Source organism: Ahaetulla prasina, chromosome 1 (genome assembly GCF_028640845.1).
Source record: "Ahaetulla prasina isolate Xishuangbanna chromosome 1, ASM2864084v1, whole genome shotgun sequence".
NCBI lineage: Eukaryota > Metazoa > Chordata > Lepidosauria > Squamata > Colubridae > Ahaetulla > Ahaetulla prasina.
In genome coordinates, this window is record NC_080539.1 from 207,845,057 (window position 1) to 207,867,618 (window position 22,562).

Sequence of the window (22,562 nt, forward strand, 5' to 3'; positions counted from 1 at the left end):
GAATTGGTTTAAAGAAAATATTTTTAAAAAGGTGTTCTTAAGCTTGCTTACTTACTTGGCATTCTCCCAGTTTTCCAAGGTAAAGGTGTTAGCATGTAACCATCTTTATAAGAAACAATGGTTAAACTCAGACCTAGCTGATAGGGAACCTGTATCAATACTGCTCCATTCTTTCCAGTTAGAGTAGAATTTGTTTTAGTATAGTTGACAAAGATGTCCACAACAGCTTTGTGTAGGTACTGATGACTGATTATATCATTAACTTGCACTTTCAGGGTAAACATAGGTGCTGTAAGAAAGAAAAGAAAAGAGCAATCTCAATTATTTTAGTTAAATTTTATTTTTTTTAAAAAAGAGTGAGTCTTTGATTTCTTGGGGATGCATTTTTGAACATCTAGGAAAATATTTGCAGGTTTCATGACTTGAGAGAAAGCAAAACATGATTCATAATAACTGGATTGCTAAGACTTCTATGGAGAAATAGATATTTGCATTTTCTTACTTATATCCCATAAAGCTTGCACTGATCCACAAGGATGACTCATGCATATTCCCATCTTCAAGCGAAAAAGTGGAGGGAAAGATAGAAGAGAAAGTGTTTAGTGAGCTATGGCATAGAACCAATACAAAGTTCCTGTGCGTATTTATGAGGTAGATGGTGGAGGGAATAGAATAAATACATTTCACCATGCAAGATAGGTTGGTTTCAATCACAATTCCTATTTGGTAGTTTACAAGTTTTCTGCAACACATATTCAGTTAAACCAATAGCAATCTAAATATTATTTCATCTGAAGCTAAATATATTTTTTATATAATTTGGAAGCTGATGTTCTCTGAAAAATTACACCTACAGAGATTTGTGCACTCTATATGTTGCAAATTCAGAAAGCAAGATTAGTTACATCCTGAATATAAATGTCTGTATACAGTAATTGTTATTTTTAAGCCTTGTTCAGAAATAGTGGAGGATCTTAAATCTTATTTGTCCTGGAATATTTTGTTACTGAAAAGCAAATTCCCATACCCCCCCAAAAAAAACCTTGTTTCTTCTGAAGATGCCATTTCACTGCAACAGCTAATGCTGTCGTTCTATGTCATTCGTTTTGATTTTAAGGCCAAGAAAATTTAACCTGGGATAAAAATGGAAAGGTTAGAAAGCCATTTCCAGAAAGCAGGAACTAGGAAAGATAAATAATGATTCTGCACAATGGAATTGGTCCTGATTGGAAACTGAAGATATCAGATATGGAAGCACAAGTAGGAGAACAAGATCATACTACAAATTGTGAAGAATACTGCATCTTTAATCAATTTAGACCTGCATTTTCATTTTCTGGAATAGAGATTGATTAACTCGGATAAAATGTGTTATCTTTGCTCACAATTTCCTCAATTACCAGTTAGAAAATACTGTGTATCTTCAATAACAATAAAAGGGGCCGTGGTAGCTCAGGCTGGTAAGAAGCCTGTTATTAGAACACAGCAGCCTGCAATTACTGCAGGTTCAAGCCCGGCCCAAGGTTGACTCAGCCTTCCATCCTTTATAAGGCAGGTAAAATGAGGACCCAGATTGTTGGGAGGGCAATAAGTTGACTTTGTGAATATACAAATAGAATGAGACTATTGCCTTATACACTGTAAGCCGCCCTGAGTCTTCGGAGAAGGGCGGGATATAAATGTAAATTAAAAAAAAATAACTAATATGAGATTGGGTGGACTGTACTGATTGAAACCAATTTTTCATTGATTGTTTCAAGTTATAGCGTAGGTAAACAAATAGTACCTTATATCCAATCCCCAAAGTTACAGCTGTAATAGTGCCTCTGAGGTCATGTGATCAAAAAATTGGACCTTTGGCAGCTTGCTCTCACTTATGACTACAAGGTTGCTACAACACCCCCTACCTGCCTATCTCCCCATATCTACTCTTTTGGGCCCCTGCGCTTCACAGAGGCTTTCGGTCCTTTGCTGTCTTCTTCTCGCTGATCAAGCATACTCAGCCTGACTCTTCATAAGCAACTTCTGGCTGTATGACTCTTCTTCCCAAGGTTACATGGGGAGGTTTCCTCATAATATTACAGAATTACATGTGGCCTGCAGTTGCCCCATGAAGGGCCATACTAGATATGCCGAAGTAGCAGTGTCCACCAGAAGATGGACAAGGTCTGTCAGGGTAATGGAGTAGGGAAGCACAAAGCTACAAATGCCTTCGAGTACAGAGCAATGAAGGGAAACTAGAGCTTTGCACTGCACTGTTGGGCCCCGATGGCTGCGGCTTCATGCTGTAGTGCTGGGCCCATCGCATGTCATCCAGTCACATTTCCAATAATGAGGGTAGAAAGATGCATGGAAGGGGAACATAGCTGTTGCTTTCAATGGAAATTTTCAAGTACTAGAAGATAGTCCTTCTCGGAAAAGCAGGCGAGTCCAAGTATTGTACTGATTATTTGTTGTAGAACTAAGAAAACTCCCAGATAGTATGGACCCGTACTACCGTATGTGGTGGACATGCCCAAAGGCAAAAACAATTTGGACGAAAATACATACATGGTAAGAGAAAATGATAAAGATACAGATAGATTTAAAGCCAGAAATATTTTTGTTAGATATACTATCAGAAAAATATGACAAAGGGAACATATATTTAATACTACATGTTTTGACAGCAGCGATAATTGTATTTGCACAACACTGGAAAAATGAGAAAACTCTCACAGATGAAAATATAATTAAAAAATATTAGACTGTACGGAAATGGATAGGTTAACATTAAAGATAAAAAATAAAGAAGATACAGAATACTTTTCAACATGGGATTTGTTTTACCAATGGTTAGATAATAGAGGTAGAAATTAGAAGTTGAAAGAATACTACTATTACAAGTAAATAATATTATTATTATTATTAGTATTATGTATAAGGAAATTGAGCTTACTGTTTACTAAGCACTTATGTATGTTAAGGAAAAATGTATAAATAAAATATTTTTTTAAAAAAAGAAAACTCACATTTATGTTTCCCAGTTCACTACAGAGCTTAATGGAAGTCTTTAGGACAGTCTCTTCTCATCCTGATTTCCCTCATAGATTTACTGATGTGACCATAAAATAAAATGATATCCTCCCTCTCCACTACAAACCACCTTGCGCTTCAAGAAGAAATTGTACACATGTTGTGCATTGACAATAAAGGTTTGATTTGAAATACAGAATACAAATACAATAAATAATCTAATCTATTCAAGATTTTGAAGTTCAGTAGCAGACATTATGGCTTCCATTTTGGCTCTATACTACCAAGCACTCAGTTCTGGTGTTCAGAAATAAACAAAGTGCTTTTTGCTTATTTATTAGTGTTACTTATTAACGTAATCAATAATGGGTGAATGCATACTGAAAGAATATATATGTTTCAAGGATCCTCAGTAGAGACAGCAATGGATTCCTGGACACTATGCCTTCAGATATGATTGATTAGCACTTGGATTCCTGTCAATGAAGGCTGGCTCACATGTTTTCTATAGCTAATGTAAGGACAGACACTTGTAGCAACAACTTCTGTTTTGCTTATAAACAAGTTCAAGATTCTAAAATTTCAATACATGTAGAGGCAGTGTTCTCCTGTAACAAGTCATTCATGCTTCTTAAGCTAAAACAGTGCTTATTTATAAATTTCATTTCCTTGGTTCCTAATAACTGGGTATTATCCTCTTCACAGTTGTTTAATGACTAGTTTTGCTCAATACTCTCAAATATAGGACTATATGGCTATCATATAAAAGCTTCAGTGCCACAAATATTTGCTTAGAGACAAGGACTGAACTGTAAATGAATTACTATCAATTAAATATACAGGTTTGAGATATAAAATGCTTATTTTTTTTTCCAAATACAAAAAAGAAATGCTTACTGAGGCCAGCATTTTCAAAAGTCTGTTTTTTTTCCTCAAGAGTACTTCTTAAATACAAATAGATTCTTGAATTTTATATTTGAATTGGCCCATGTTTCATTTTTTGAATATCCTTTTCCAAAATTCTTATCTGCTAGTAATTTCAAAAAGTAAGTTAAATGAATCTTTCTTTGGGCTAGGAAATACACAGGTTTGAAAATGATAAATAATCCTTCCTTTAAAATTACTGTATTTTTCGATGTATAAGATGCACTCCCCCCCCAAAAAAAGTGGGTGGAAATGTCTGTGCATTTTATAGAGCAAATGTTGCTGAAGCCCCGCACACCCACCAGCCCCTACCCTTCGACCTCTGCCTCCCAGCAATTTGCCTCCTTGCAGCAAACAGCCTGTCAGCTTCAGCACAGCCTGATTGGCGGTTGGATTGGCCTCCCGGAATACCACCTATCAGCTGCTTCAGGGTGTGGGGATTGCTACCCATCGCTGCTGCCACCTATCACTGCCTCCGCACACCCCATTTTTAGCCTCCGCATGCCCCATTTTTGGCCCATTCCAGGTGGCGGGGATAGGCAGTGGCGGCAATCCCTAGCCGCCTGGAATGGGCCAAAAATGGGACGTGCAGAGGCCGAAAATGGGGCACTCAGAAGGCAAAAATGGGACATGTGGAGGCCAAAAATGGGGCACGTGGAGGCGGTGATAGGTGGTGGTGGTGATGGGCGGCAATCCCTCCAGCCTGGAACAGCTGATAGGCGATATTCCAGGAGGCCAGTCCAACCACCTATCAGCTGCTTGTGCTAAATCAACTGAAGGTGACCAGCTGTTTGCTGTTTGTTGCAAGGAGGCAGATTATTATTTTTTTTGTTTTCCTCCCCAAAAACTAGGTGCGTCTTATATTCTGGAGCCTCTTACAGTCCGAAAAATCTGGTAATTATTTTTTTAAAAAAATATGTTTTAGTTTGTCTTTGAAAGAAACTTTTTAAAGAAATAATTGCAAATCATACCTGGGAAAATTTGCCAATCACTAACATACTGAGTGTCACTGTTGTGTTGCCGATTCCAGGAATCAAATTTGCATTGCTACTTATTGTAAATACATGTTTTGGAGATTCTAGATATCAAACATATACTGTGTTGCCTCTTTAGTCAGCCCACTGGAACTAATAAAGGGGATGACATAGCATTTAACTCAACTCACTGTGCATATCACTCTTATAGGTAGGCATTAATAAATATAGATCAGGGTATTTCAAACTATGTTCCACCAATTTTAGCTTATATGAAAACTAGATAAATTTACTCGAGAGTCTAAGGACAAAAACATTTCAAACAGCCAATTTTTCTATCACCAGAGCTTCACCTCTTAAGCAGGACTTAAAACTCAGGTTCTGGGGTCTCAATAAGTTAAAAACCTTTGCTAGAGTCATTTGTGGTCAGCAAGGAGTGAGAGTGGTGAGGAGAGACATGTGGTGGAATCTTTGGTGCAGCTGCGTCATTAATTGATAAAGATAATTACATACCATGACAGCTCTCCTGGAAATCTGGAAACAATTGGGTGGGGAGAGGGAGAGTAGTACAAGGTGGTGGAAAACTGAGGATCTGGAAGGCAGCTGCAATGCTATGCAAAACAAATCAACTTCATGAGCTGTCAGAAATGGCAATCACTATGGGCTGCCATTCAGATATCTGGAAGTAAGGAGGACTGATGAGCACAACAGAATGTCATTAGTGCTGGCAGGGCCAGGGACTAGAAGGGTGCATTAACAAGGCCTCGAATTCTACCCTTGTTTCCACTGTCTGACAGGCTGATGAGAATCTGCCACTCAATGGCAAGGAACTGGCTTGCATAGGGAGGAAAGGGGAGTTTCTTCTTTGCAGCATCTTCATTTGGGAGGGAGGGTTCTCCTTTGCCAAGACCAGTCTCCTTCACCAGGTACAAGTCATTGTGCTCTTTAGATCTTTGGTCACAACTGTTGCAGTTAGATTGTCAATAGCCCTGCTACACCCCTGAAATAAGATTAAGTGGTCCAAATCCCTCAAAACAGCAATTCTTTTAATCTCTTAACATATTACGCTGCCAAAAATCAATGGCACAAGATTTTAGATCACACTAAGTCGTATCATTGACTGTCTTTCTGCATCATTTCCATCAGGAGAAACAAGTAGATCTCGAATAACGACTACAATTGAGCCCAAAATATTTAATAAGTGAGACATTTGTTAAGTGAGTTTCGCCCCATTTTACGACCCTTCTTACCACAGTTGTTAAGTGAATAACTGCAGTTGATTAGTTAGTAATGCAGTTGTTAAGTGAATCTGGCTTTTCCACTGACTTTGCTTGTCAAAAGATCGCAAAAAAAGGGAACACACCTTGGGACACAGCAACGGTCCTAAATATGAACCAACTGCTAAGCATCTGAATTTTGATCACATGATCATGGGGATGGTGCAAAGATCGTCACTGTGAAAAATGGTCATAAATTACTTTTTTAGTGCTGTTGTAACTTTGAATGGTCACTAAATGAATTGTTGTAAGTCGAGGACTACCTGTACAGTAAGTGTCTGAAGAAGGCATTTCACTCCTGACAGTCAATAAATACTTGTTCAGAGCTTAGGAAGAATAACCCACCTCATATATATTTAAGACCTTGATTATGAAAACTCCAGGAGTTACATCACATAAAAACTTCTCCTCTGGCAGCTATCTATGAAATTCCAAGATGATGCTAACCTTGTGAAAGTTATATACCATTTGGCCTATAAATCCAGAAAATCAAGAAGATGTTATCCTGATCTCCAGCCAGAAAATTAAATTTTTGAAAGTTTCATTTTTAGATTAAATTAGGACACTTGATATATTGTTTGAGCGCATTCTCTCTATGGGCAGCTTCTTTACTCTCTTAATACCTACAATCTCCACCTTATAAAAGATGCAGGAGAAATGTTTTAAAAATGTGTTACAAGGTAATCCTTGAAAGTGTCTTCAAAAAAAGGTCTACTATTTCTGCGGTTGTTTTTCCCCCCCACATCTTACCAAGAAGACATAACAGTAAGGATGAGAAGATGAAGATACTCATAGCCATGTCACTAAACACTTTCTTTGTTAAGTTACCTTCTTCTAATGTCTTAGTCAGGGGTCAGCAAACTTTTTCTCTAAAGGACTAGATCCTGACGCTCTTCTGCCAATATGGCTGTGGCTGGCAGTTCTCCAGGTCAAGGAGTGACCAGCCAATGGACAGCACCAGCTCACCAGTAAGGAGGCTGCCACCACCTAGAATGCCCCACCCTTGGCCCCAAAAAGGCTGAGACTCAGGCCTGGAACTCTTCTGCCTGCCTGCTGTCCAGCCTTATCTCACAGCCCCCATAAAACAAGTATTTGCCCCATGAGCTATAGTTTCCTGACCCCAATCCAAATTTCTGAAAATGCTAACCTATGGCATAAAGAACCAATTGGATTCTCTCTCTCTGTGTGTGTGTGTGTGTGTGTGTATGTTAAAGAACACATCTGCATCAAAGATGTATGGAATCTCACATTCTCTTCCTTGGCACTAAATTAGTCCAGAAATCTTTTTACTGTCTTTTCAGTTTGCCCTGTTTCAAAAATTCCTGATGTATGCTCCAGATTTTACCAGAAGCTGTCTCCAATATGCATTTCCATCTCACTTGCTAAGGATCTCGGAGCCCCCATATGCAGGGCGATTTATTTAGTCATAGCTGAATGAATACCATCATTTTCCATGTCTCACTCATGGTATTTCCTGCTCAGACTTATTAGGGATATGAAAAATGCACTGACCTATAAAGAAGAAATCTGTTATGCCGAAGATACCAGTCTTCTCACTACATTAATTCAGCATGCACAATATCACAGAAGGCCAATAATAAAAAGCAGCTAATAGATTCAACTAACCCCAGTAGGACAACTCAGAAGGAAGCTGAGCCTCTCCGTGTGAGTCTGTCACAGGTCTGGAGGTGGGCCAGGCACACAAACACAGACTTTTTCCTCTAGTGTAGGGGTCTGCAAACTTGGCTCTTTTAAGACTTGTGGACTTCAACAAGCAAAGCTGGCTGAGGAACTCGGGGAGTTGAAGTCCACAAATCTTAAAAGAGCCAAGTTTGCAGACCCCTGCTCTAGTGAACTGATAAGTAGAAGATAAGAATAAGAGTTTTGTTTTCATTAGCAAGATGTTGCTGTAGGAGAAGGAATGGCTATTGTGCTACCACTATCGTCTCAAAAACAACAAAGTTAACTGTGGGAAGAACTGACATCTGCATTTAAGCATACTACGCATGTTCTGTGCATTTTTAAAATTAATAATGAATACTTCAAGAAAAAGGACCTCTAAACTGATTTCCATTTACATTCAAATATTAATTCTAAAACTTAAATGGGACTGTTTTAACTTTTCAGGGCATACATCCTATTTTAAATTAATACAACAGGAATTTTTTTTGACCTCTGTATTGCTGGAAAAGGCCATCAGCAAGTCATAGTATGAATAAAAGGCTTTGCTTTTTGATGGATTCCAAAAATTAAGGCTACTCCCTTCTAGCCTGATGATATTACCTAGTTGGATAATGAAGCGCCTGCAAGAAAATAACCAAACTCAGAGAGCACTAAGGACTCCACGGTTCAAACCTTAGCTACAAATACTCTTTTCTATTCCACATAACGACGGCCTTCTAAATAAACCGTAATTGGTATAGTGGTAAAATACAATGTTTTATATCAACCAAATCAATATGCAACCTACTTTGGGCTTAAATTACACAATAGACTATAAAAACAGAAAGTGTCATATTTTTATTCTATCTGAATTGCATAACATCCAAATGTCTCCATAACTAGTAAAAATGCAGAAATGATGGGCTGGTGACTCTATTAATTTTCATTATTCCATTGAGTTATATGGAAGCTTACAAAAGACACAGAGGGCTATCTTTAGCCTTGTTATTCTGGGTTATAGTAAATATGTTAATCCAACTTTATATTTTAGTTCGTCTCATGCATTCAAATTACATATCAAAAGAACAGCATTTACCTCCTTCCAGAAGTCTTCCAGACTTCTGTTGGAAGTATACTGAATAATTCTGCTGCAAACTTTTTCCTCCAGACCTCACTCCCAGTCTGCCTTCTAAAATGGTTCAGGCCATCCTGAGAACTGGACCCATGTCTATTAGGTTTGCAGGTAAGTGCATTTCCACATGCCTGTTCCTTAATAATGTTCTAACTAAAATAAGGTAAAAGGTAAAGGTTCACCTTGCACATATGTGCTAGTCGTTCCTGACTTTAGAGGGCGGTGCTCATCTCCGTTTCAAAGCCAAAGAGCCAGCACTGTCCGAAGACGTCTCCGTGGTTATGTGGCTGGCATGATTAAATGCCAAAGGCGCACGGAACGCTGTTACCTTCCCACCAAAGGTGGTCCCTATTTTTCTACTTGCATTTTTTATGTGCTTTCAAATTGTTAAGTTGGCAGAAGCTGGGATAAGTTACGGGAGCTCACCCCGTTACGCAGCACTAGGGATTCGAACCACTGAACTGCCGAACTTTCGATCGACAAGCTCAGCGTCTTAGCCACTGAGCCACCGTGTCCTAAAGTACCCAAAACATTTTTTTAATACAAGAGCAGATATCCCCCAAACATATAGCATATACAGCATTATCAAGATGCACAAAATCATGATTTTTATGTGTTTGTATGTGTGACAGAAGAAAACTGACTCATCTGAGGCGCGATGCTGGAGAAGGCTCCTGCGTATTTATTGGACAGCAGAGGTGATTTAACCAGCAAGTACTGGAGAGTATAACAGCATACATGTCACTGGAAGGCAAAATCATAAAACAGTGTCTCGCTTATTTTGACCATGCCATGTGGGGAAATTCACTGCAGAAATCAATTATGTTTGGATGACTTAGCAGTAAAAGGAAAGCAGGCCATCAAAGAACACAGTAGCTGGACACCATCAAAGCTGACACCAGCCAGAACATAGAGTAATTCAAAGTAGTGCAAGATTGGAAGATGTGGAGAGAAATGCCCCACAGAATCGTCAAGAGTCAGACACAATGAATGGATATCATCAACTTTTTCTTCAAGTGCATCTACAGTATCTATCTGGTGACATCTGTTTTAATTGTGACTAAAACGAATAGTTTATCTGTAGAAGCAGCAGCAAATAAATGTATTCCAGTTCATTCAAGTACCATCTCTTGGATTGGTACGATGCATAGGCTAGTTGGGAACCACCTGTATGAAAGACAAATGTGATGAAACAACAGAAGCTTCTGAGCATTATGCTGAAAGCAAATTTCAATAAATTGGATTGTTTTATGGCCATATGCTCTTTGTCTACATCAGTGTCAGTCAACCTTAACTGCTTTAAATGTGTGGACTTCAACTCCCAGAATTTCTCCGCCAACATTGCCAAACGTTTGCAAAAATTTGCAGAAAGCAAGAAGAACTGAGTATGTAGAATAGCTAGGAAACAAACATGGCTGGAACCACAATTATTTCCTACAGTTATTTAAGTACATTTTTAAAAAATCACTTAAAGCTGAAATAACATAAATATATATAAATGTATACACACCCTCTCATGAAATGGTTGTATCCATGCCAAAGCTGATACAAGGCCGTTTCTCCCCCCCCCCCAGCCCCAAATAATCACATTCCGAATTCAGAACACTGAGAAATAAGACAAGGTTTGTTTCAAATTCTAAAACTCGTTTTTCTTTTTCTTTCTTTTTGTAATTTATAAGCCAACCATGTCCCTGGTTTCTTTGCAAACTCAAGCAAACCCAGATTATGCCTGAGAACACCTTTGTGGTTCTTAGCATAAGAAGCATTAAACAACAGGCAAAAACAAATGGGATACTGTAATTTTGTCAAGGAGAAATCAAAATAAAATCAAGACAAAAACTGATGGCAAAGGGATATCGTTGCCAATGGTTTTCAGATTTACAGTTTTTAGAAAGATTTAAAGTAGACAAAAGTGTTTATGCTTTGAACATTATAAAACTGAGTTTGAAATTATGTACAAATGATGAATATGTAATTACTCAAATGTATAAAATTTTATTCAAATTTGAAGAATAAGTAAAATAACGTATGATGAAGTGGGCTAACATTTTTGTTATAATATATAGATGAAAAATATGTGATTGAAAGGACTGAAATTTTTATTATGCTTTAAATCTTTAATTTTTTTATAAAAATGTACTGTTCGTATATTATCAGATAACTCTAGACTAGTTATCAATGGTCTGGAATGTATAAAGACAATCCAAGTTTATGTTAGAAATGTGAACGATCAGAAGGGACATTTTATCATGCTTGGTAGACATATGAAAAAGCTAGAAAATTTTGTATTCAAATATATTCATTGATTGTCTTTCGCAATTTAAGCCAAAGGATTTTCTTTTGGGATTGATGGACAAACAGTTGGAAAAAAGACCTGGGATTTTGTTTTTATATATAATTGGAACAAGGTTATTGTATGCAGAAAAAACAGAAAGATTTGGCTTAGCCCACAATGGAGGAACCGTCTGTGAAAATCGTCTGTGAAAATGATAGAACTGGGTGAGATAAAAAAAAAAGACAATAAATTTATTGCTTACCATTTATGGATTTTTAAATTATATTATGAAGAGTCATGTTGTAATCTGAGAGTAAGAGGTAAATTTGTAACTGTACTTATAAACTGCTATAAAGATTGGAAGTTTCTGCTTTCTTTTTTCTTTTTCTATTTTTCTTTAAGCTTTTGCCCCCTTTCTTAAACTTCTGTTTCTTTGTTTCTTTTTCTTTACTTTTTACTTCATATTAATTCATATTAATTATTTGTAGTAGTTTTTATCTTCCCTTTTAACACTTTATTAATATAAAAGATATATGGCAAACAAAAGAAATATTTAAGATTTTAGCCAAGAATGGCCACAGATCTGGAGACATCACAGCAGCCAACAGACTGGAAGAGGTCAATCTACCACTAATACCAAGGAAAAGAAACTCAATATCATATAATATTTCTAATTTCACACATAAGCACAAAAAAAACCCAAAACCCACCACACTTAGGACCATCCAATACAGACTACAGCCATGCAGATACCAGATGTACAAGCTATAACTATAATGGGGAGACCACTAATCCACAGCATCACTTTCTGATCCAGATAAACAGGGACTCAAAGAAATATAGCATTAAATGACCAAGACCGTCTGCTCTTAAAAGTAATCCAGACAAGACACACAAACCATGAGTCTAACACTACGAGCTCCATTTTCGCTAGCAGAGGGTTGTAGAAGGTTGTCACAGCCAAAAAAGGAGCTTGGGAGCCCATTTTCGCTGGTGGAGACACCGCGGGCCAGTCGTTTGCTGTTTCCAGGGCGGCCCCAAGGCCAGATCTAAGCATCCTGTCGGCTGGATCCAGCCCACAGGCCTTGAGTTTGACACCCTTGGTCTAGAGTCTATAATTCCTTGGTTGGATGTATCTGTAATGGATGTGGAAGACAGAAGGGACAGCGACAACCTGGACAATTGCATGCAAGAGGAATGGTAAGTGACTCCAAAAAAACTAAAATGATACATTTTTTTTGGGCTAGGGGCACCATTAAAAGATTAAGTCACTAAGGAAACCAAGAAAGTTTGGGAACTTTTGATGTAGACAACTACATGAAATGTTGTCAGAGTCATCATTATCACCATCATCATCCTCGTGGCCCCTTCAGCATTTTATCATGCAATTATTTTTTTAGAAACCACTTTACACTATCTTAATGACCAAGAGAGACTGATTTCTGAAGCAGTAATAATACAAAGATACAGATAACTAGAACAGAAAGAAAATTAAAAAAAAAACAAATAAACTTATCTCCAAACTCAGAAAAAAATTACTGACAGCAAGATGTTATATGTGAGTAATTTAATTCTTTTCCACTAAAATCCTCATAATTCGTAATTCATTTCAAATTACAAAAAAGGCACAGAACACTCAACATCTCTTTGTAAAAAAATAAAAGGTCCAAATGACATATGCTTTTTAATTGTATGAATTTCTGTCTGAAGAATATCACATTTTCTTCAACCCAGTTAGATTAGGATTCTTTGTAAAAATAGCTAACAACTATAACAGCTATAATCACAATTCACCAAAGAAAACAAAACAAAACTGGACAGCTTTCCACCAACCTTTTGACATCCTTTCGCTAGTTACACGCAATACCTGGTATTCTTAAGAATTGGCATAATGATGGGACCAATCAACTTTTCAGTCTGGTAATGCTTGCAGAGGGCATAGGGAATAGCCTTAAAGGTCAGCCAGAAAAGCTGCTAGCAAAGGAGTGATAGATAAGCAGGGCTTAAGTCTTTTCTAAGAAATTAATTTGAGAAAAGCTCTCAGACAGGCCTCTCCCTAGTTCAACCATAGATAAAGCGAAGAAAAAAGAGAATCATTTAAACTTGCAAGATTCCGTTACTATAGTTGTCCTGGTCTATGTAAGACTGGGTTCCTAGCTACAGCTGTCAGTGCTTCAGTGTGCAATGCAAGGCTGTTCTTATGAGAGAGGCAGCCACAGTTTAGTAGTTATTAACCCTCAGAGCTAATCCAATTCACGTGACTGTAATTGAAAGATCTGAAGTAGCGGTGGCAGGATGACAGGCACCAGTGATTTAGAACAGGCTCTTTCTCCTAGTCATGGCTTTTATCTTAAAGGTAGCAAGCAAGTAAATAAAAACAAAATAATATATAATATATAGAATGACCTCTAAACCAAGACATACAGTAAACATTTTTTGGGGGGAAATGATGTTTTGACAGTAAAGCTCTAAGATTCCTATCACCACCCTGCACCATGACAGAATTCCATGCACTACTTTAGAACCCTTCAGAGCTGGTTGAAACATTTCTGATTCTAATACTGTAGACCAGTGATGGCTAACCTTTTTGCCATCGTGTGCCAAAAGTGGGGTGAGTGTGTGTGAAGATCATGTGCCCACACCCATTATTTATGCACCCCGCCCCCCGCACATGCGTGCGCAACCCCCCCCCACGCTCCTCACACTTTTTGCATGTGATTACACGGTGGGCCCGACAGGCCTGTTTTTCACTCTCCTCAGGCTCCAGAGCCTTTCTAGGAGACTGGGGAGGGCAAAAATGGCCTTCCCCGCCCCCCGGAGGCTGGAAATGGCCTCCACAGCCTCCTAGAAAGGCTCTGGAGCCTGGGGAGAGTGAAAAATGGGCCTTCCGGTGGGACTGGAAGTCGGCAAATGGGCCATTTCCGGCCTCTGGGGGGGCCTCCGGTGGGTAATGGGGAAGGCCGTTTTCACCCTCCCCAGCCTCCTAGAAAGGCTCTGGAGCCTGGGAACAGTGAAAAACTGGCCTTCTCCACCCACCCCCAGAGGCCCTCAGTAGGCCAGAAGCAGCCTTTTTCCTGACTTCCGGTGGGACCAGAAGGCCCGAAAATCAGCTGGCTGGCCCACGCATGCGCACCAGAGCTGAGCTTGTGTGCCCACCCACATGGCTACGCATGCCACCTGTGGCACATGTGTCATAGGTTCGCCATCACGGCTCTAGGCAGAGATACATGACTCCCCCCACCCCATACCAGACAATTGCCATAAAGTTGCTAATTTAAAAAGTCCCTTGGGTGTCCAGACCACCTGTCAATTTTGGAGCAATAAAATACAATCCCTAGCTACAGCTTATCAACAACTGGCTTTCCATGTGGTGTGACACATCACAGGAAGGTGATGTCAAGCAGTCATAACTTTTACTGTAGAAAAAGAGAAGGTAAGGAATTGTGCAAGAACAATTAGGTATGAAATATTGAAGGAGATAGAAACTGCTTCAGCTACTCCAAGGGGAATTTACATGAAAAAGAATTTAGCAGATATAACTGGTTCATATGCACACGTGCACATAACACTGCAATCTGCATATTTTCAGTTCAGTGTCACAACTTCTGTTGCATTGGTGCTAAGGCATGGACAGATGAACTAGCCCATACTAAATTTGATTACCATACACAACTCCTTTTTAAAATCCCTTTTTATGACCCTGTAATCCCTTAATTTGGGGTAGGGTCACCATTTTAGAATTACTATTTATAATCAGAGATAATGACAGAATCCAAAGTATCTAAATATGTGCCATTACTTAACATTCTTTTTTTCCCTGCTTCAAAATAATGTATCAAACACCTGCTGTCAAATTAATTCAGGCACTGCTCATGAAACTTAAAAGCTATTTAATAAATAATATATATGTGATAAAATATTTAGAGGGCAAAGTTGAAGGCAAGCTAATTTGTGGAAAGTGTTTTTTTTTTCAACTTTGTTCATTGAATTTTTCATAGGAAAGCAATCAATAGAGGCAAATATGAGGACAGAAAACTAATAAGCTCAGTGAGCTAACATAAAGCATCAATCTTATACAATCCTTATAGATTCAAAAGAATTTAAGAGAAAATGTATCAAAAGTCATTACTTTCAAAAACCTCAAATTATAATGAAGAAAAGTACATTGATATGTATTATTTCAACAAAAAAGATCAATTACTATAGAATAACTCCACATAAATAATCAAGAAATCCTGCTCAATGTCCATGCAATTAAAATGTAGGAAGTATTCAATTCTTATATCAGCTTTTCCAAACCATCCAAATGATTGGCCTACATATACCATCATACCAACTAGAGTGCCCAACTATTACGGAAGCTGCTATCCAATACAGGCTAGTCAGACCAGTTACATGTTGAATTTTGACTAAGGACACCCCAGTTCAAATCCTTCTCTTATTGAATAAATTTATTATTTATTATTAATTTATTATTCCCTTATTCTATATTTTGCATATTGAAGCTGAAGAAGTTTGGTCATGACATTTTTTCTTTGTTCTTAAAATGTAAAGCAATCTCCTATTCTGTAGGATCAATTCTCAAGACTAATCTCCTGAGCCAGAATATGGTGGAGAAATATAGTGCCTCTAGCAAAACTATGATTAAGGCAAGGAAACAAGTACAAACAAGAGTTACACACCCTGACAATTGTCTCATCCTCCTTGTTAGTGTATTAAAATACAGATGTATTCTGGTATTTCGTATGGTAATAGATTTTTTCATATACAGAATTCCTGTGTAAATCATTTTTCCTTATAGTTTTCGTTGAAAAAATGTAGATGAATAAAAGGAACATGAATATATATATATAAAACAGTTAAGGAAAAAAGTGAAAGAAAATGCAGGGAAAAAAAGATTCTATAAAGAATGACTTCCATTCTTCTTTACAGTAGTCACAAGCAACCTTATTTTCTCTCTTCCTCTTTTAGCTTTCATACATATTTCTTCTCTTCCTATATTCAATCCTTTTTAATTAAGAAAAGCAAAAAATCATCAAAGGCATTTTAACTGTTTTCAGGAAAAAAAAAGTCAATGAAGGGTTTTCAACATTTACAAAAGTACTTATTCTGTATCTGATCAAACAAACAATTTTGCATTCTTTCTTTGTAAAGTATCTTCTAATAGAAGCTTCTTGGGGTAGAATTATCTTAGTGTTGAATTTCTGTTGTATAACTTGATCTCTTGTCATCTTCCTGGCCAAATACATAGATACTTTGCTTATAACATGTTTATGTTGGTTCTGTGCATCCTGTCCATTTTTGTATTCATATCTTCCCTTTCCCATATCATAGATTCGTTTAGAATTTTGACGGTCCACTCCTTAGTGCCTTCCACTGGTTGTTTCAAAATTACTCTCAGCCTCAAATGAATCCTCTCTTGATTCCAATGATTGCACTTCCAGGTGTTCATTCCTCAGGTTGTTTTTGAGGGTCTCCATTTTTTCTTATATTTGTTTTCTGAGGTTTTCGCGGGTGTTTGTATGTAGGTCTTTGCTCCCAGAAGCACGAAGCTGAAGCCTGAAGATGACGAATGAGACTTCGTCGAAACGTCGCCAAGACACTTCCAATTTTACGCGGGAGAAAACCCGAATAACCAAAGACCTATATATATATATATATATATATATATATATATATATATATATATATATATATATATGTATGTATGTATATACATACATACAATTATTAAATCAAATTCTGTATCAGAATCTGTGTCCTTACATCCTATTTTAAAAGACTCTTGATCAGATAATACTTTTATTTCCATAAAAAATTACTTCCTTTCTGCACAATATTATGAGCTTCTTTTACTTTTCCAAATAACATTTCAGAATAAAATGTAATTTGTAAACATTATTCTTGCAATAAACAATTACATGCATATTTTTTACAAATGTATTAACTTATTTCACCTCTACTGGGATTCTTCTGGATTTCTTTTCTTTCCAAATATATGATAGGAATTCAATCTAAAATTTTGTTGTACTAGTTTCAGGTTATTTTCAAGGTACTCCCCTGTTCCATCATAGTCCCTCATCCTGAGCCTCATACAAACCAGATAAAAATCAAGATGTTTTATAAACTGAGCAAATTTTGAAGTGTTTATATTTGTTTTGTGACTGGTCACTGTAAAATATTTGATGTCGTTACTTTAAACATAGTAAACAAATAGATTTGATTCACGTTTTACCCATATTTTTCAGGTTTTAAGAAAAATAATAAATTTCCCCTTATTTAAAAGGGCAATTAGTTAGCTGCAATAGAATTTCAGATAGATAGAATAATAGAATTTCATTATTTTCTCTCTGGAATAGTAACATACGGATTTCAGAAACTATGTAGCTCAGCTATGGATCAACAAATCAGTCTGCTCCTGATCTGTAAGTTTCACATTCAGGCCATAATAGCAATAGCAATAGCACTTAGACTTATTTACCGCTTCACAGTGCTTTACAGCCCTCTCTAAGCGGTTTACAGAGTCAGCATATTGCCCCCAACAATCTGGGTCCTCATTTTACCGACCTCGGAAGGATGGAAGGCGGAATCAACCTTAAGCCAATGAGATTCGAATTGCCAAACTTCTGGTAGCCAGCAGTCAGCAGAAATCGCCTGCAGTACTGCATTCTAACCACTGCGCCAACACGGCTGTTAATAAATTCATTCAGTTTTAGTAGCACATTAAATTTTTAAAAAGCCCCCGAAAATATGTGCAGTTATTTCCATGACATTTTCAATAATATGTTTTAAATCCACACTATCATTATTCAGCTGTTGAAGCAAATAAATATATTAGAAAATTCAGAGGAATATACAATCCAAATTGTAACTATGCAATAGCCTACCAATTATCAGATAAATGCAAAGAAGCTCAGGCTGCATAAAAATGTGGATCAAAATTATCCCCCTCTTTAATCTTATTAAAAACCCCAGCTTCATTTAATATCGCTATATCTTTCACATGGATGCTGCTTAACTATACAGTCACATTTCCAAAAAGAAGAAATGTATTCTTGACTCTCTCACCGGAGAGACATTCAAGCTACACTGAATTAATATGATGATGCTTAAGATATAAGTGATGAGCTGCTAACTTCAAGTAGTCCTGATCCAAACATTAAAAATAAAGCTTCATAATACAACTATAAGTACCAATTCTTTCATAACACTACTGTAATGTATGAGAATCTGCAAAGCAAGATTGATTTTAGAATCTTCTTATGGAAGGAACATGGTACTTACTATTAGCAGGAAGTTGTGTGTGTGTGTGTGTGTGTATACATATACACACACACACACACATACATACATATACATACATACATACATACACATATGGAGGGAGGAAACAAATGACCTCATAGATTTGTATCAGAAGGGAGATAAAATACAGATTAGGCTTTGTAGCCAAGATCCAAGATACAGTATACTTGTTTTTAAGGCATGTTCATTATTACCTTACAAACTAAAGACCACTTTCAAGTGGCATACAGATATTGCAAAGCCACCACTTGTCCTTAAAAGGGTAACACAAAATGATATAAGACTTAAGAGAAAAGGAGCCAGCAAAGTACACTCTGTTTAGGAAGAGTGAGAGAAAACCTTTATCATTAAAAATTATAGGCAATCTCACAAACCAGCACTTCTTTTGTAAATTAAACTATAAATTAAACCATCAAAGATGAAGTCACAGATCACTGGATACCTACACTCCTGGCTGGATGTGTCATACATGGCATTATTTGAACCAATGTCCAATGAAAGCAGAAAATGGAGTTGCTCAATATTCAAACGCTAGCATTTGCACTAATGTAAAATTGTAAACCTCTAGATATATACCGAATACGTATGTGCACATACAAAAAGACAAAACGCAATTCCGATATGCAAAAAAAATATAAAAATCTAAACCCCTCTTCTGCTTAAATTATGGACCCCAGCCTACAAATCAGAGGCATCTTGTAGAAATAAAGATAAAGTATTTTCCTTTCTGTGGTTACAGGGGAATTGCGAAAGACAATCAAGTCGCCATATGCCAAAGGAGCTGCTTTCCTATTCGCTTTAAAGTAGAGCTGCAGCTGCTCTTCTGGAGCGATTAAAACCCCCTCAGTGGGGAAAGGAAGAGCAACTGGAGGGCTAATTCACATCTCCCAAGAGGCAAGGAAGCCGCTTCATTAAGCACACAGTGGTCAAGACCCTTCCCCAGCAGCCCTACCCATAAATAACAAGTGGCACATATGGTCTAATGTAATCCCCCTGAGAAAAGGGGAGTCTGCCAGACTTAAAGGAAAAGCTGAGGCGTCAAAGGGAAGGCACCTACCTACTACCTGGGGAAAAGCTGTCTGCAGGCACAAATTGAAGGGGGATGGAAACAAGCTAAAGGGAGGGGAGGTTTTTACCTAGAAGAGATAAAAGTAAGGCGGCACATTAAAAAAAGAGGCAGATGATATTCTCCAGGCAAGAGAGCATTTTGGGACCAGGGAAGGTTTATGCTACACACCACCATTACAATCCTCCCTCCTGGAAGCCAAGTCAACCTCCTATTTCCCTACCTAGGGAAAACAACCCTTTCTAAAAATCGCTGAGCCTTTTGATGAAGATCGCCCCTTCCTGGGCTCGATTTCTTTCTTTTCTCTTTTCTTTTCTTTTTTTAACTGAAGAAAAATGAATTCTGGCATCCCGGCCCTTCTCCGTCCACCTGAAGGCAAGTCGTGAGATGGATCTGACGCAAAGGATGCGATGGGGAGAAGACGACGGGGAGAAATGGAGCCGAGATGGCCGCAAACTCCGTCAGAAAACAAGGAGGCCGTTTACATAATTGCGGGAGGGGGGGAAGGAGCGGGTAGGCAGAGTATTTTCGGCCCAGAGGGCCCCGGGAACGAGTAGATGCTCTCTCTACTCCACCCAGCCTCCACCCAGCCTTCCAAGCGCCAGGCAGCCCATCCGCTATCCTAAGAGGAAAGCCAAGTCCTTACAGGGGAAAAAGGAAGCGCGAACTGCTGCTTGCCAAGGAGTAAAATGAAGAGAGGATGGAAGGACCGGAGCAGATCTGAAGGAAAGGGAATGGCTGGAAGGAGGCAGGGAGGAGAGGCATCCCTCCTAGTGCCCCAGGAGCCGAAAGGTGCAAATGGGACGCCGAGGATGCCATCCAAATGCGGGCGGTCGCAGGGAAGGAAGAAAAAAAAAACTTTGGCCAACCTGCAGGGCCGAAAAGAGGGGCACCTACCTGGAGCAGCCATGGAGGAAGACGGCGTAGATGAGCTGGCTCGCTGCTGAGGGCGCCTGGTTAAGCCGACGGCGCCGGTGGCAGCCGCGGAACCCGGGCGGCTCTTTAGCAGCAGCAGCAGCAAGAGGAGGAAAAACGTCGCGGCGGCCAATCCCAGCCGCGAGGAGATCGGCGGGCGCCCGCGCATCCCAGGCATGGCGGCCAGCCGGAGGGCAGCGGAGGCATATTGCGGGCGAGGGGAAGAGCGGCCAAACGGCGGGAGCGCAGCTGCCCCGGCCGCAGCTGAGCCGCCGCGACGCGAAGGAAGCAGCTCCCAGGCTCTCTCACCCCACACGCTCTCCGGGGCGGGGAGGAGGAGGAGGAGGCTCTCCTGCAGTCACGTGACACGGAGGGAGGAGGCAAGGGGAAGACGGGTCTCTCCCCGGGGGGGCGGGATTGTTTTATCGACCCTCACCTGTGCGTCGTTTGGTTTGGGGAGATGCCCCCAGTCCTGGAGGCCACCTTGTGCCTTCCAGATTTTTTATTTATTTATTTATTTTGTCACAACAGTATATGTAAGTATAAGCATGAAAATAACTATATAATATATAAGCATATAAATGAGCATAAGTATGTAATAGCTATATTAATTGGATATAATGAAAGGAATCAATAGGACAGGAACGGTAGGCACATTTCGTGCTCTTATGCACGCCCCTTATAGACCTCTTAGGAATGGGGTGAGGTCAATAGTAGAGTTTTTGGTTAAAGCTTTGGGGATTTTGAGAAGAGACCACAGAGTCAGGTAGTGTGTTCCAAGTATTAATAACTCTGTTACAGAAGTCATATTTTCTGCAATCAAGATTGAAAGGGTTAGCATGGGAGTTTAAATCTATTGTTAGCTCTTGTATTGTTTTGATTGAAGCTCAAGTAGTCTTCAACAGGAAGGACGTTGCAATAGATGATTCTATAAATTTAATAAATAAATAAATAAATAAAATAAAAGTTTTATAAATAAGATGATTTGCAAGTCAACACCGGTTCCAGACGACGCCAGATCCTAGAAGTTTGTAGTGTCTGGAAAGTTCCACTTAGATTTGGGGTCTGTTTTGAGGCAGCCTGCTGTCATTTCTCTTGGCCTCTTGGCGAATATCTTGTTGCTCAGAAATGGTACCTGGGTGCCCCTATCTCGCCAGGATGCATACAGGCATCAAGCGAGTAAGGTTGGGGGCGCATCAAATACCGGTTTGATACTGGTTTCATATCATTCTAACCGGGAATTCCCCTGAAACCATAATCAAATAATAGATTATGTCCATATGGGTTTTATCCTAGCTATTGGAGCTAACCCATGATGCAAAAACAGGTCCAAGTATAGATCCTGTTAACTGTGCCATGCATTCACATAAAATCTTCAAATCAAAGGCTGCATTTGTAAAGAATGAATCACCACAATCTCAACAGTTGATGACATCATTATGACGCACACAATCCTGGAGATTCAAATACACTGTGACTCACAAAAATGTACACATTTATACATCAAGTTCCAGATAGCTTGGCAGCTAGCAACTTTTAACATCAGTGTGGCAGAAAATGTGGATCAGATTCACCTGAAATCTCTGTGAAAACACATCACAATTTTTGATGGCAACCAGCCATCAGAAGTAAAGATCTGAAAATTCTGACATTGTGATAGTGAAAGTGGTTTGTTTTTGAGGCATGGATCCTCAGTCTTCACAGACTGATTTTCTCAACAGGCATAAAGAGACAAATCACAACTCTGGTAACATTTGGTTCTACATTGATACACAATGTTTATTTTATTTTGGATCCACCAGAAACCATAGGAATTTTGCCCTTATGCCAAATCTGTAACTAGCCATGCTAGTTACAGATTTGGCAGCTTTTATCCTCTCTTTGCAGCTGATATTTCAAGGTCTGCTGCCTGCAGTTCCAGAAACTGGGCACTCATCAATGCCCCTATTAATTTGTTCCCTTGGTCAACAGGTCATGAAGATAATGGTCTTCAGCAAAATTAGGTCTACAACATATA

At 38.7% G+C, this 22,562-nt stretch overlaps 1 protein-coding gene across 1 annotated transcript in view; it reads right to left on the reverse strand.

The window, feature by feature from the left end:
* FAM171B (family with sequence similarity 171 member B) overlaps positions 1-20,862 on the reverse strand; it is a 47,642-nt gene extending 26,780 nt beyond the window's left edge. Inside the window, exons 1-2 of the mRNA XM_058189156.1 lie at positions 20,528-20,862; positions 56-289 (exon numbers count right to left, since the gene is read on the reverse strand). Coding sequence (XP_058045139.1) covers positions 56-289; positions 20,528-20,723 — 430 coding nt within the window. The 5' untranslated portion in view covers positions 20,724-20,862. The remainder of the gene's footprint in view (positions 1-55; positions 290-20,527) is intronic.
* Between the last annotated feature and the right edge of the window lie 1,700 nt (positions 20,863-22,562).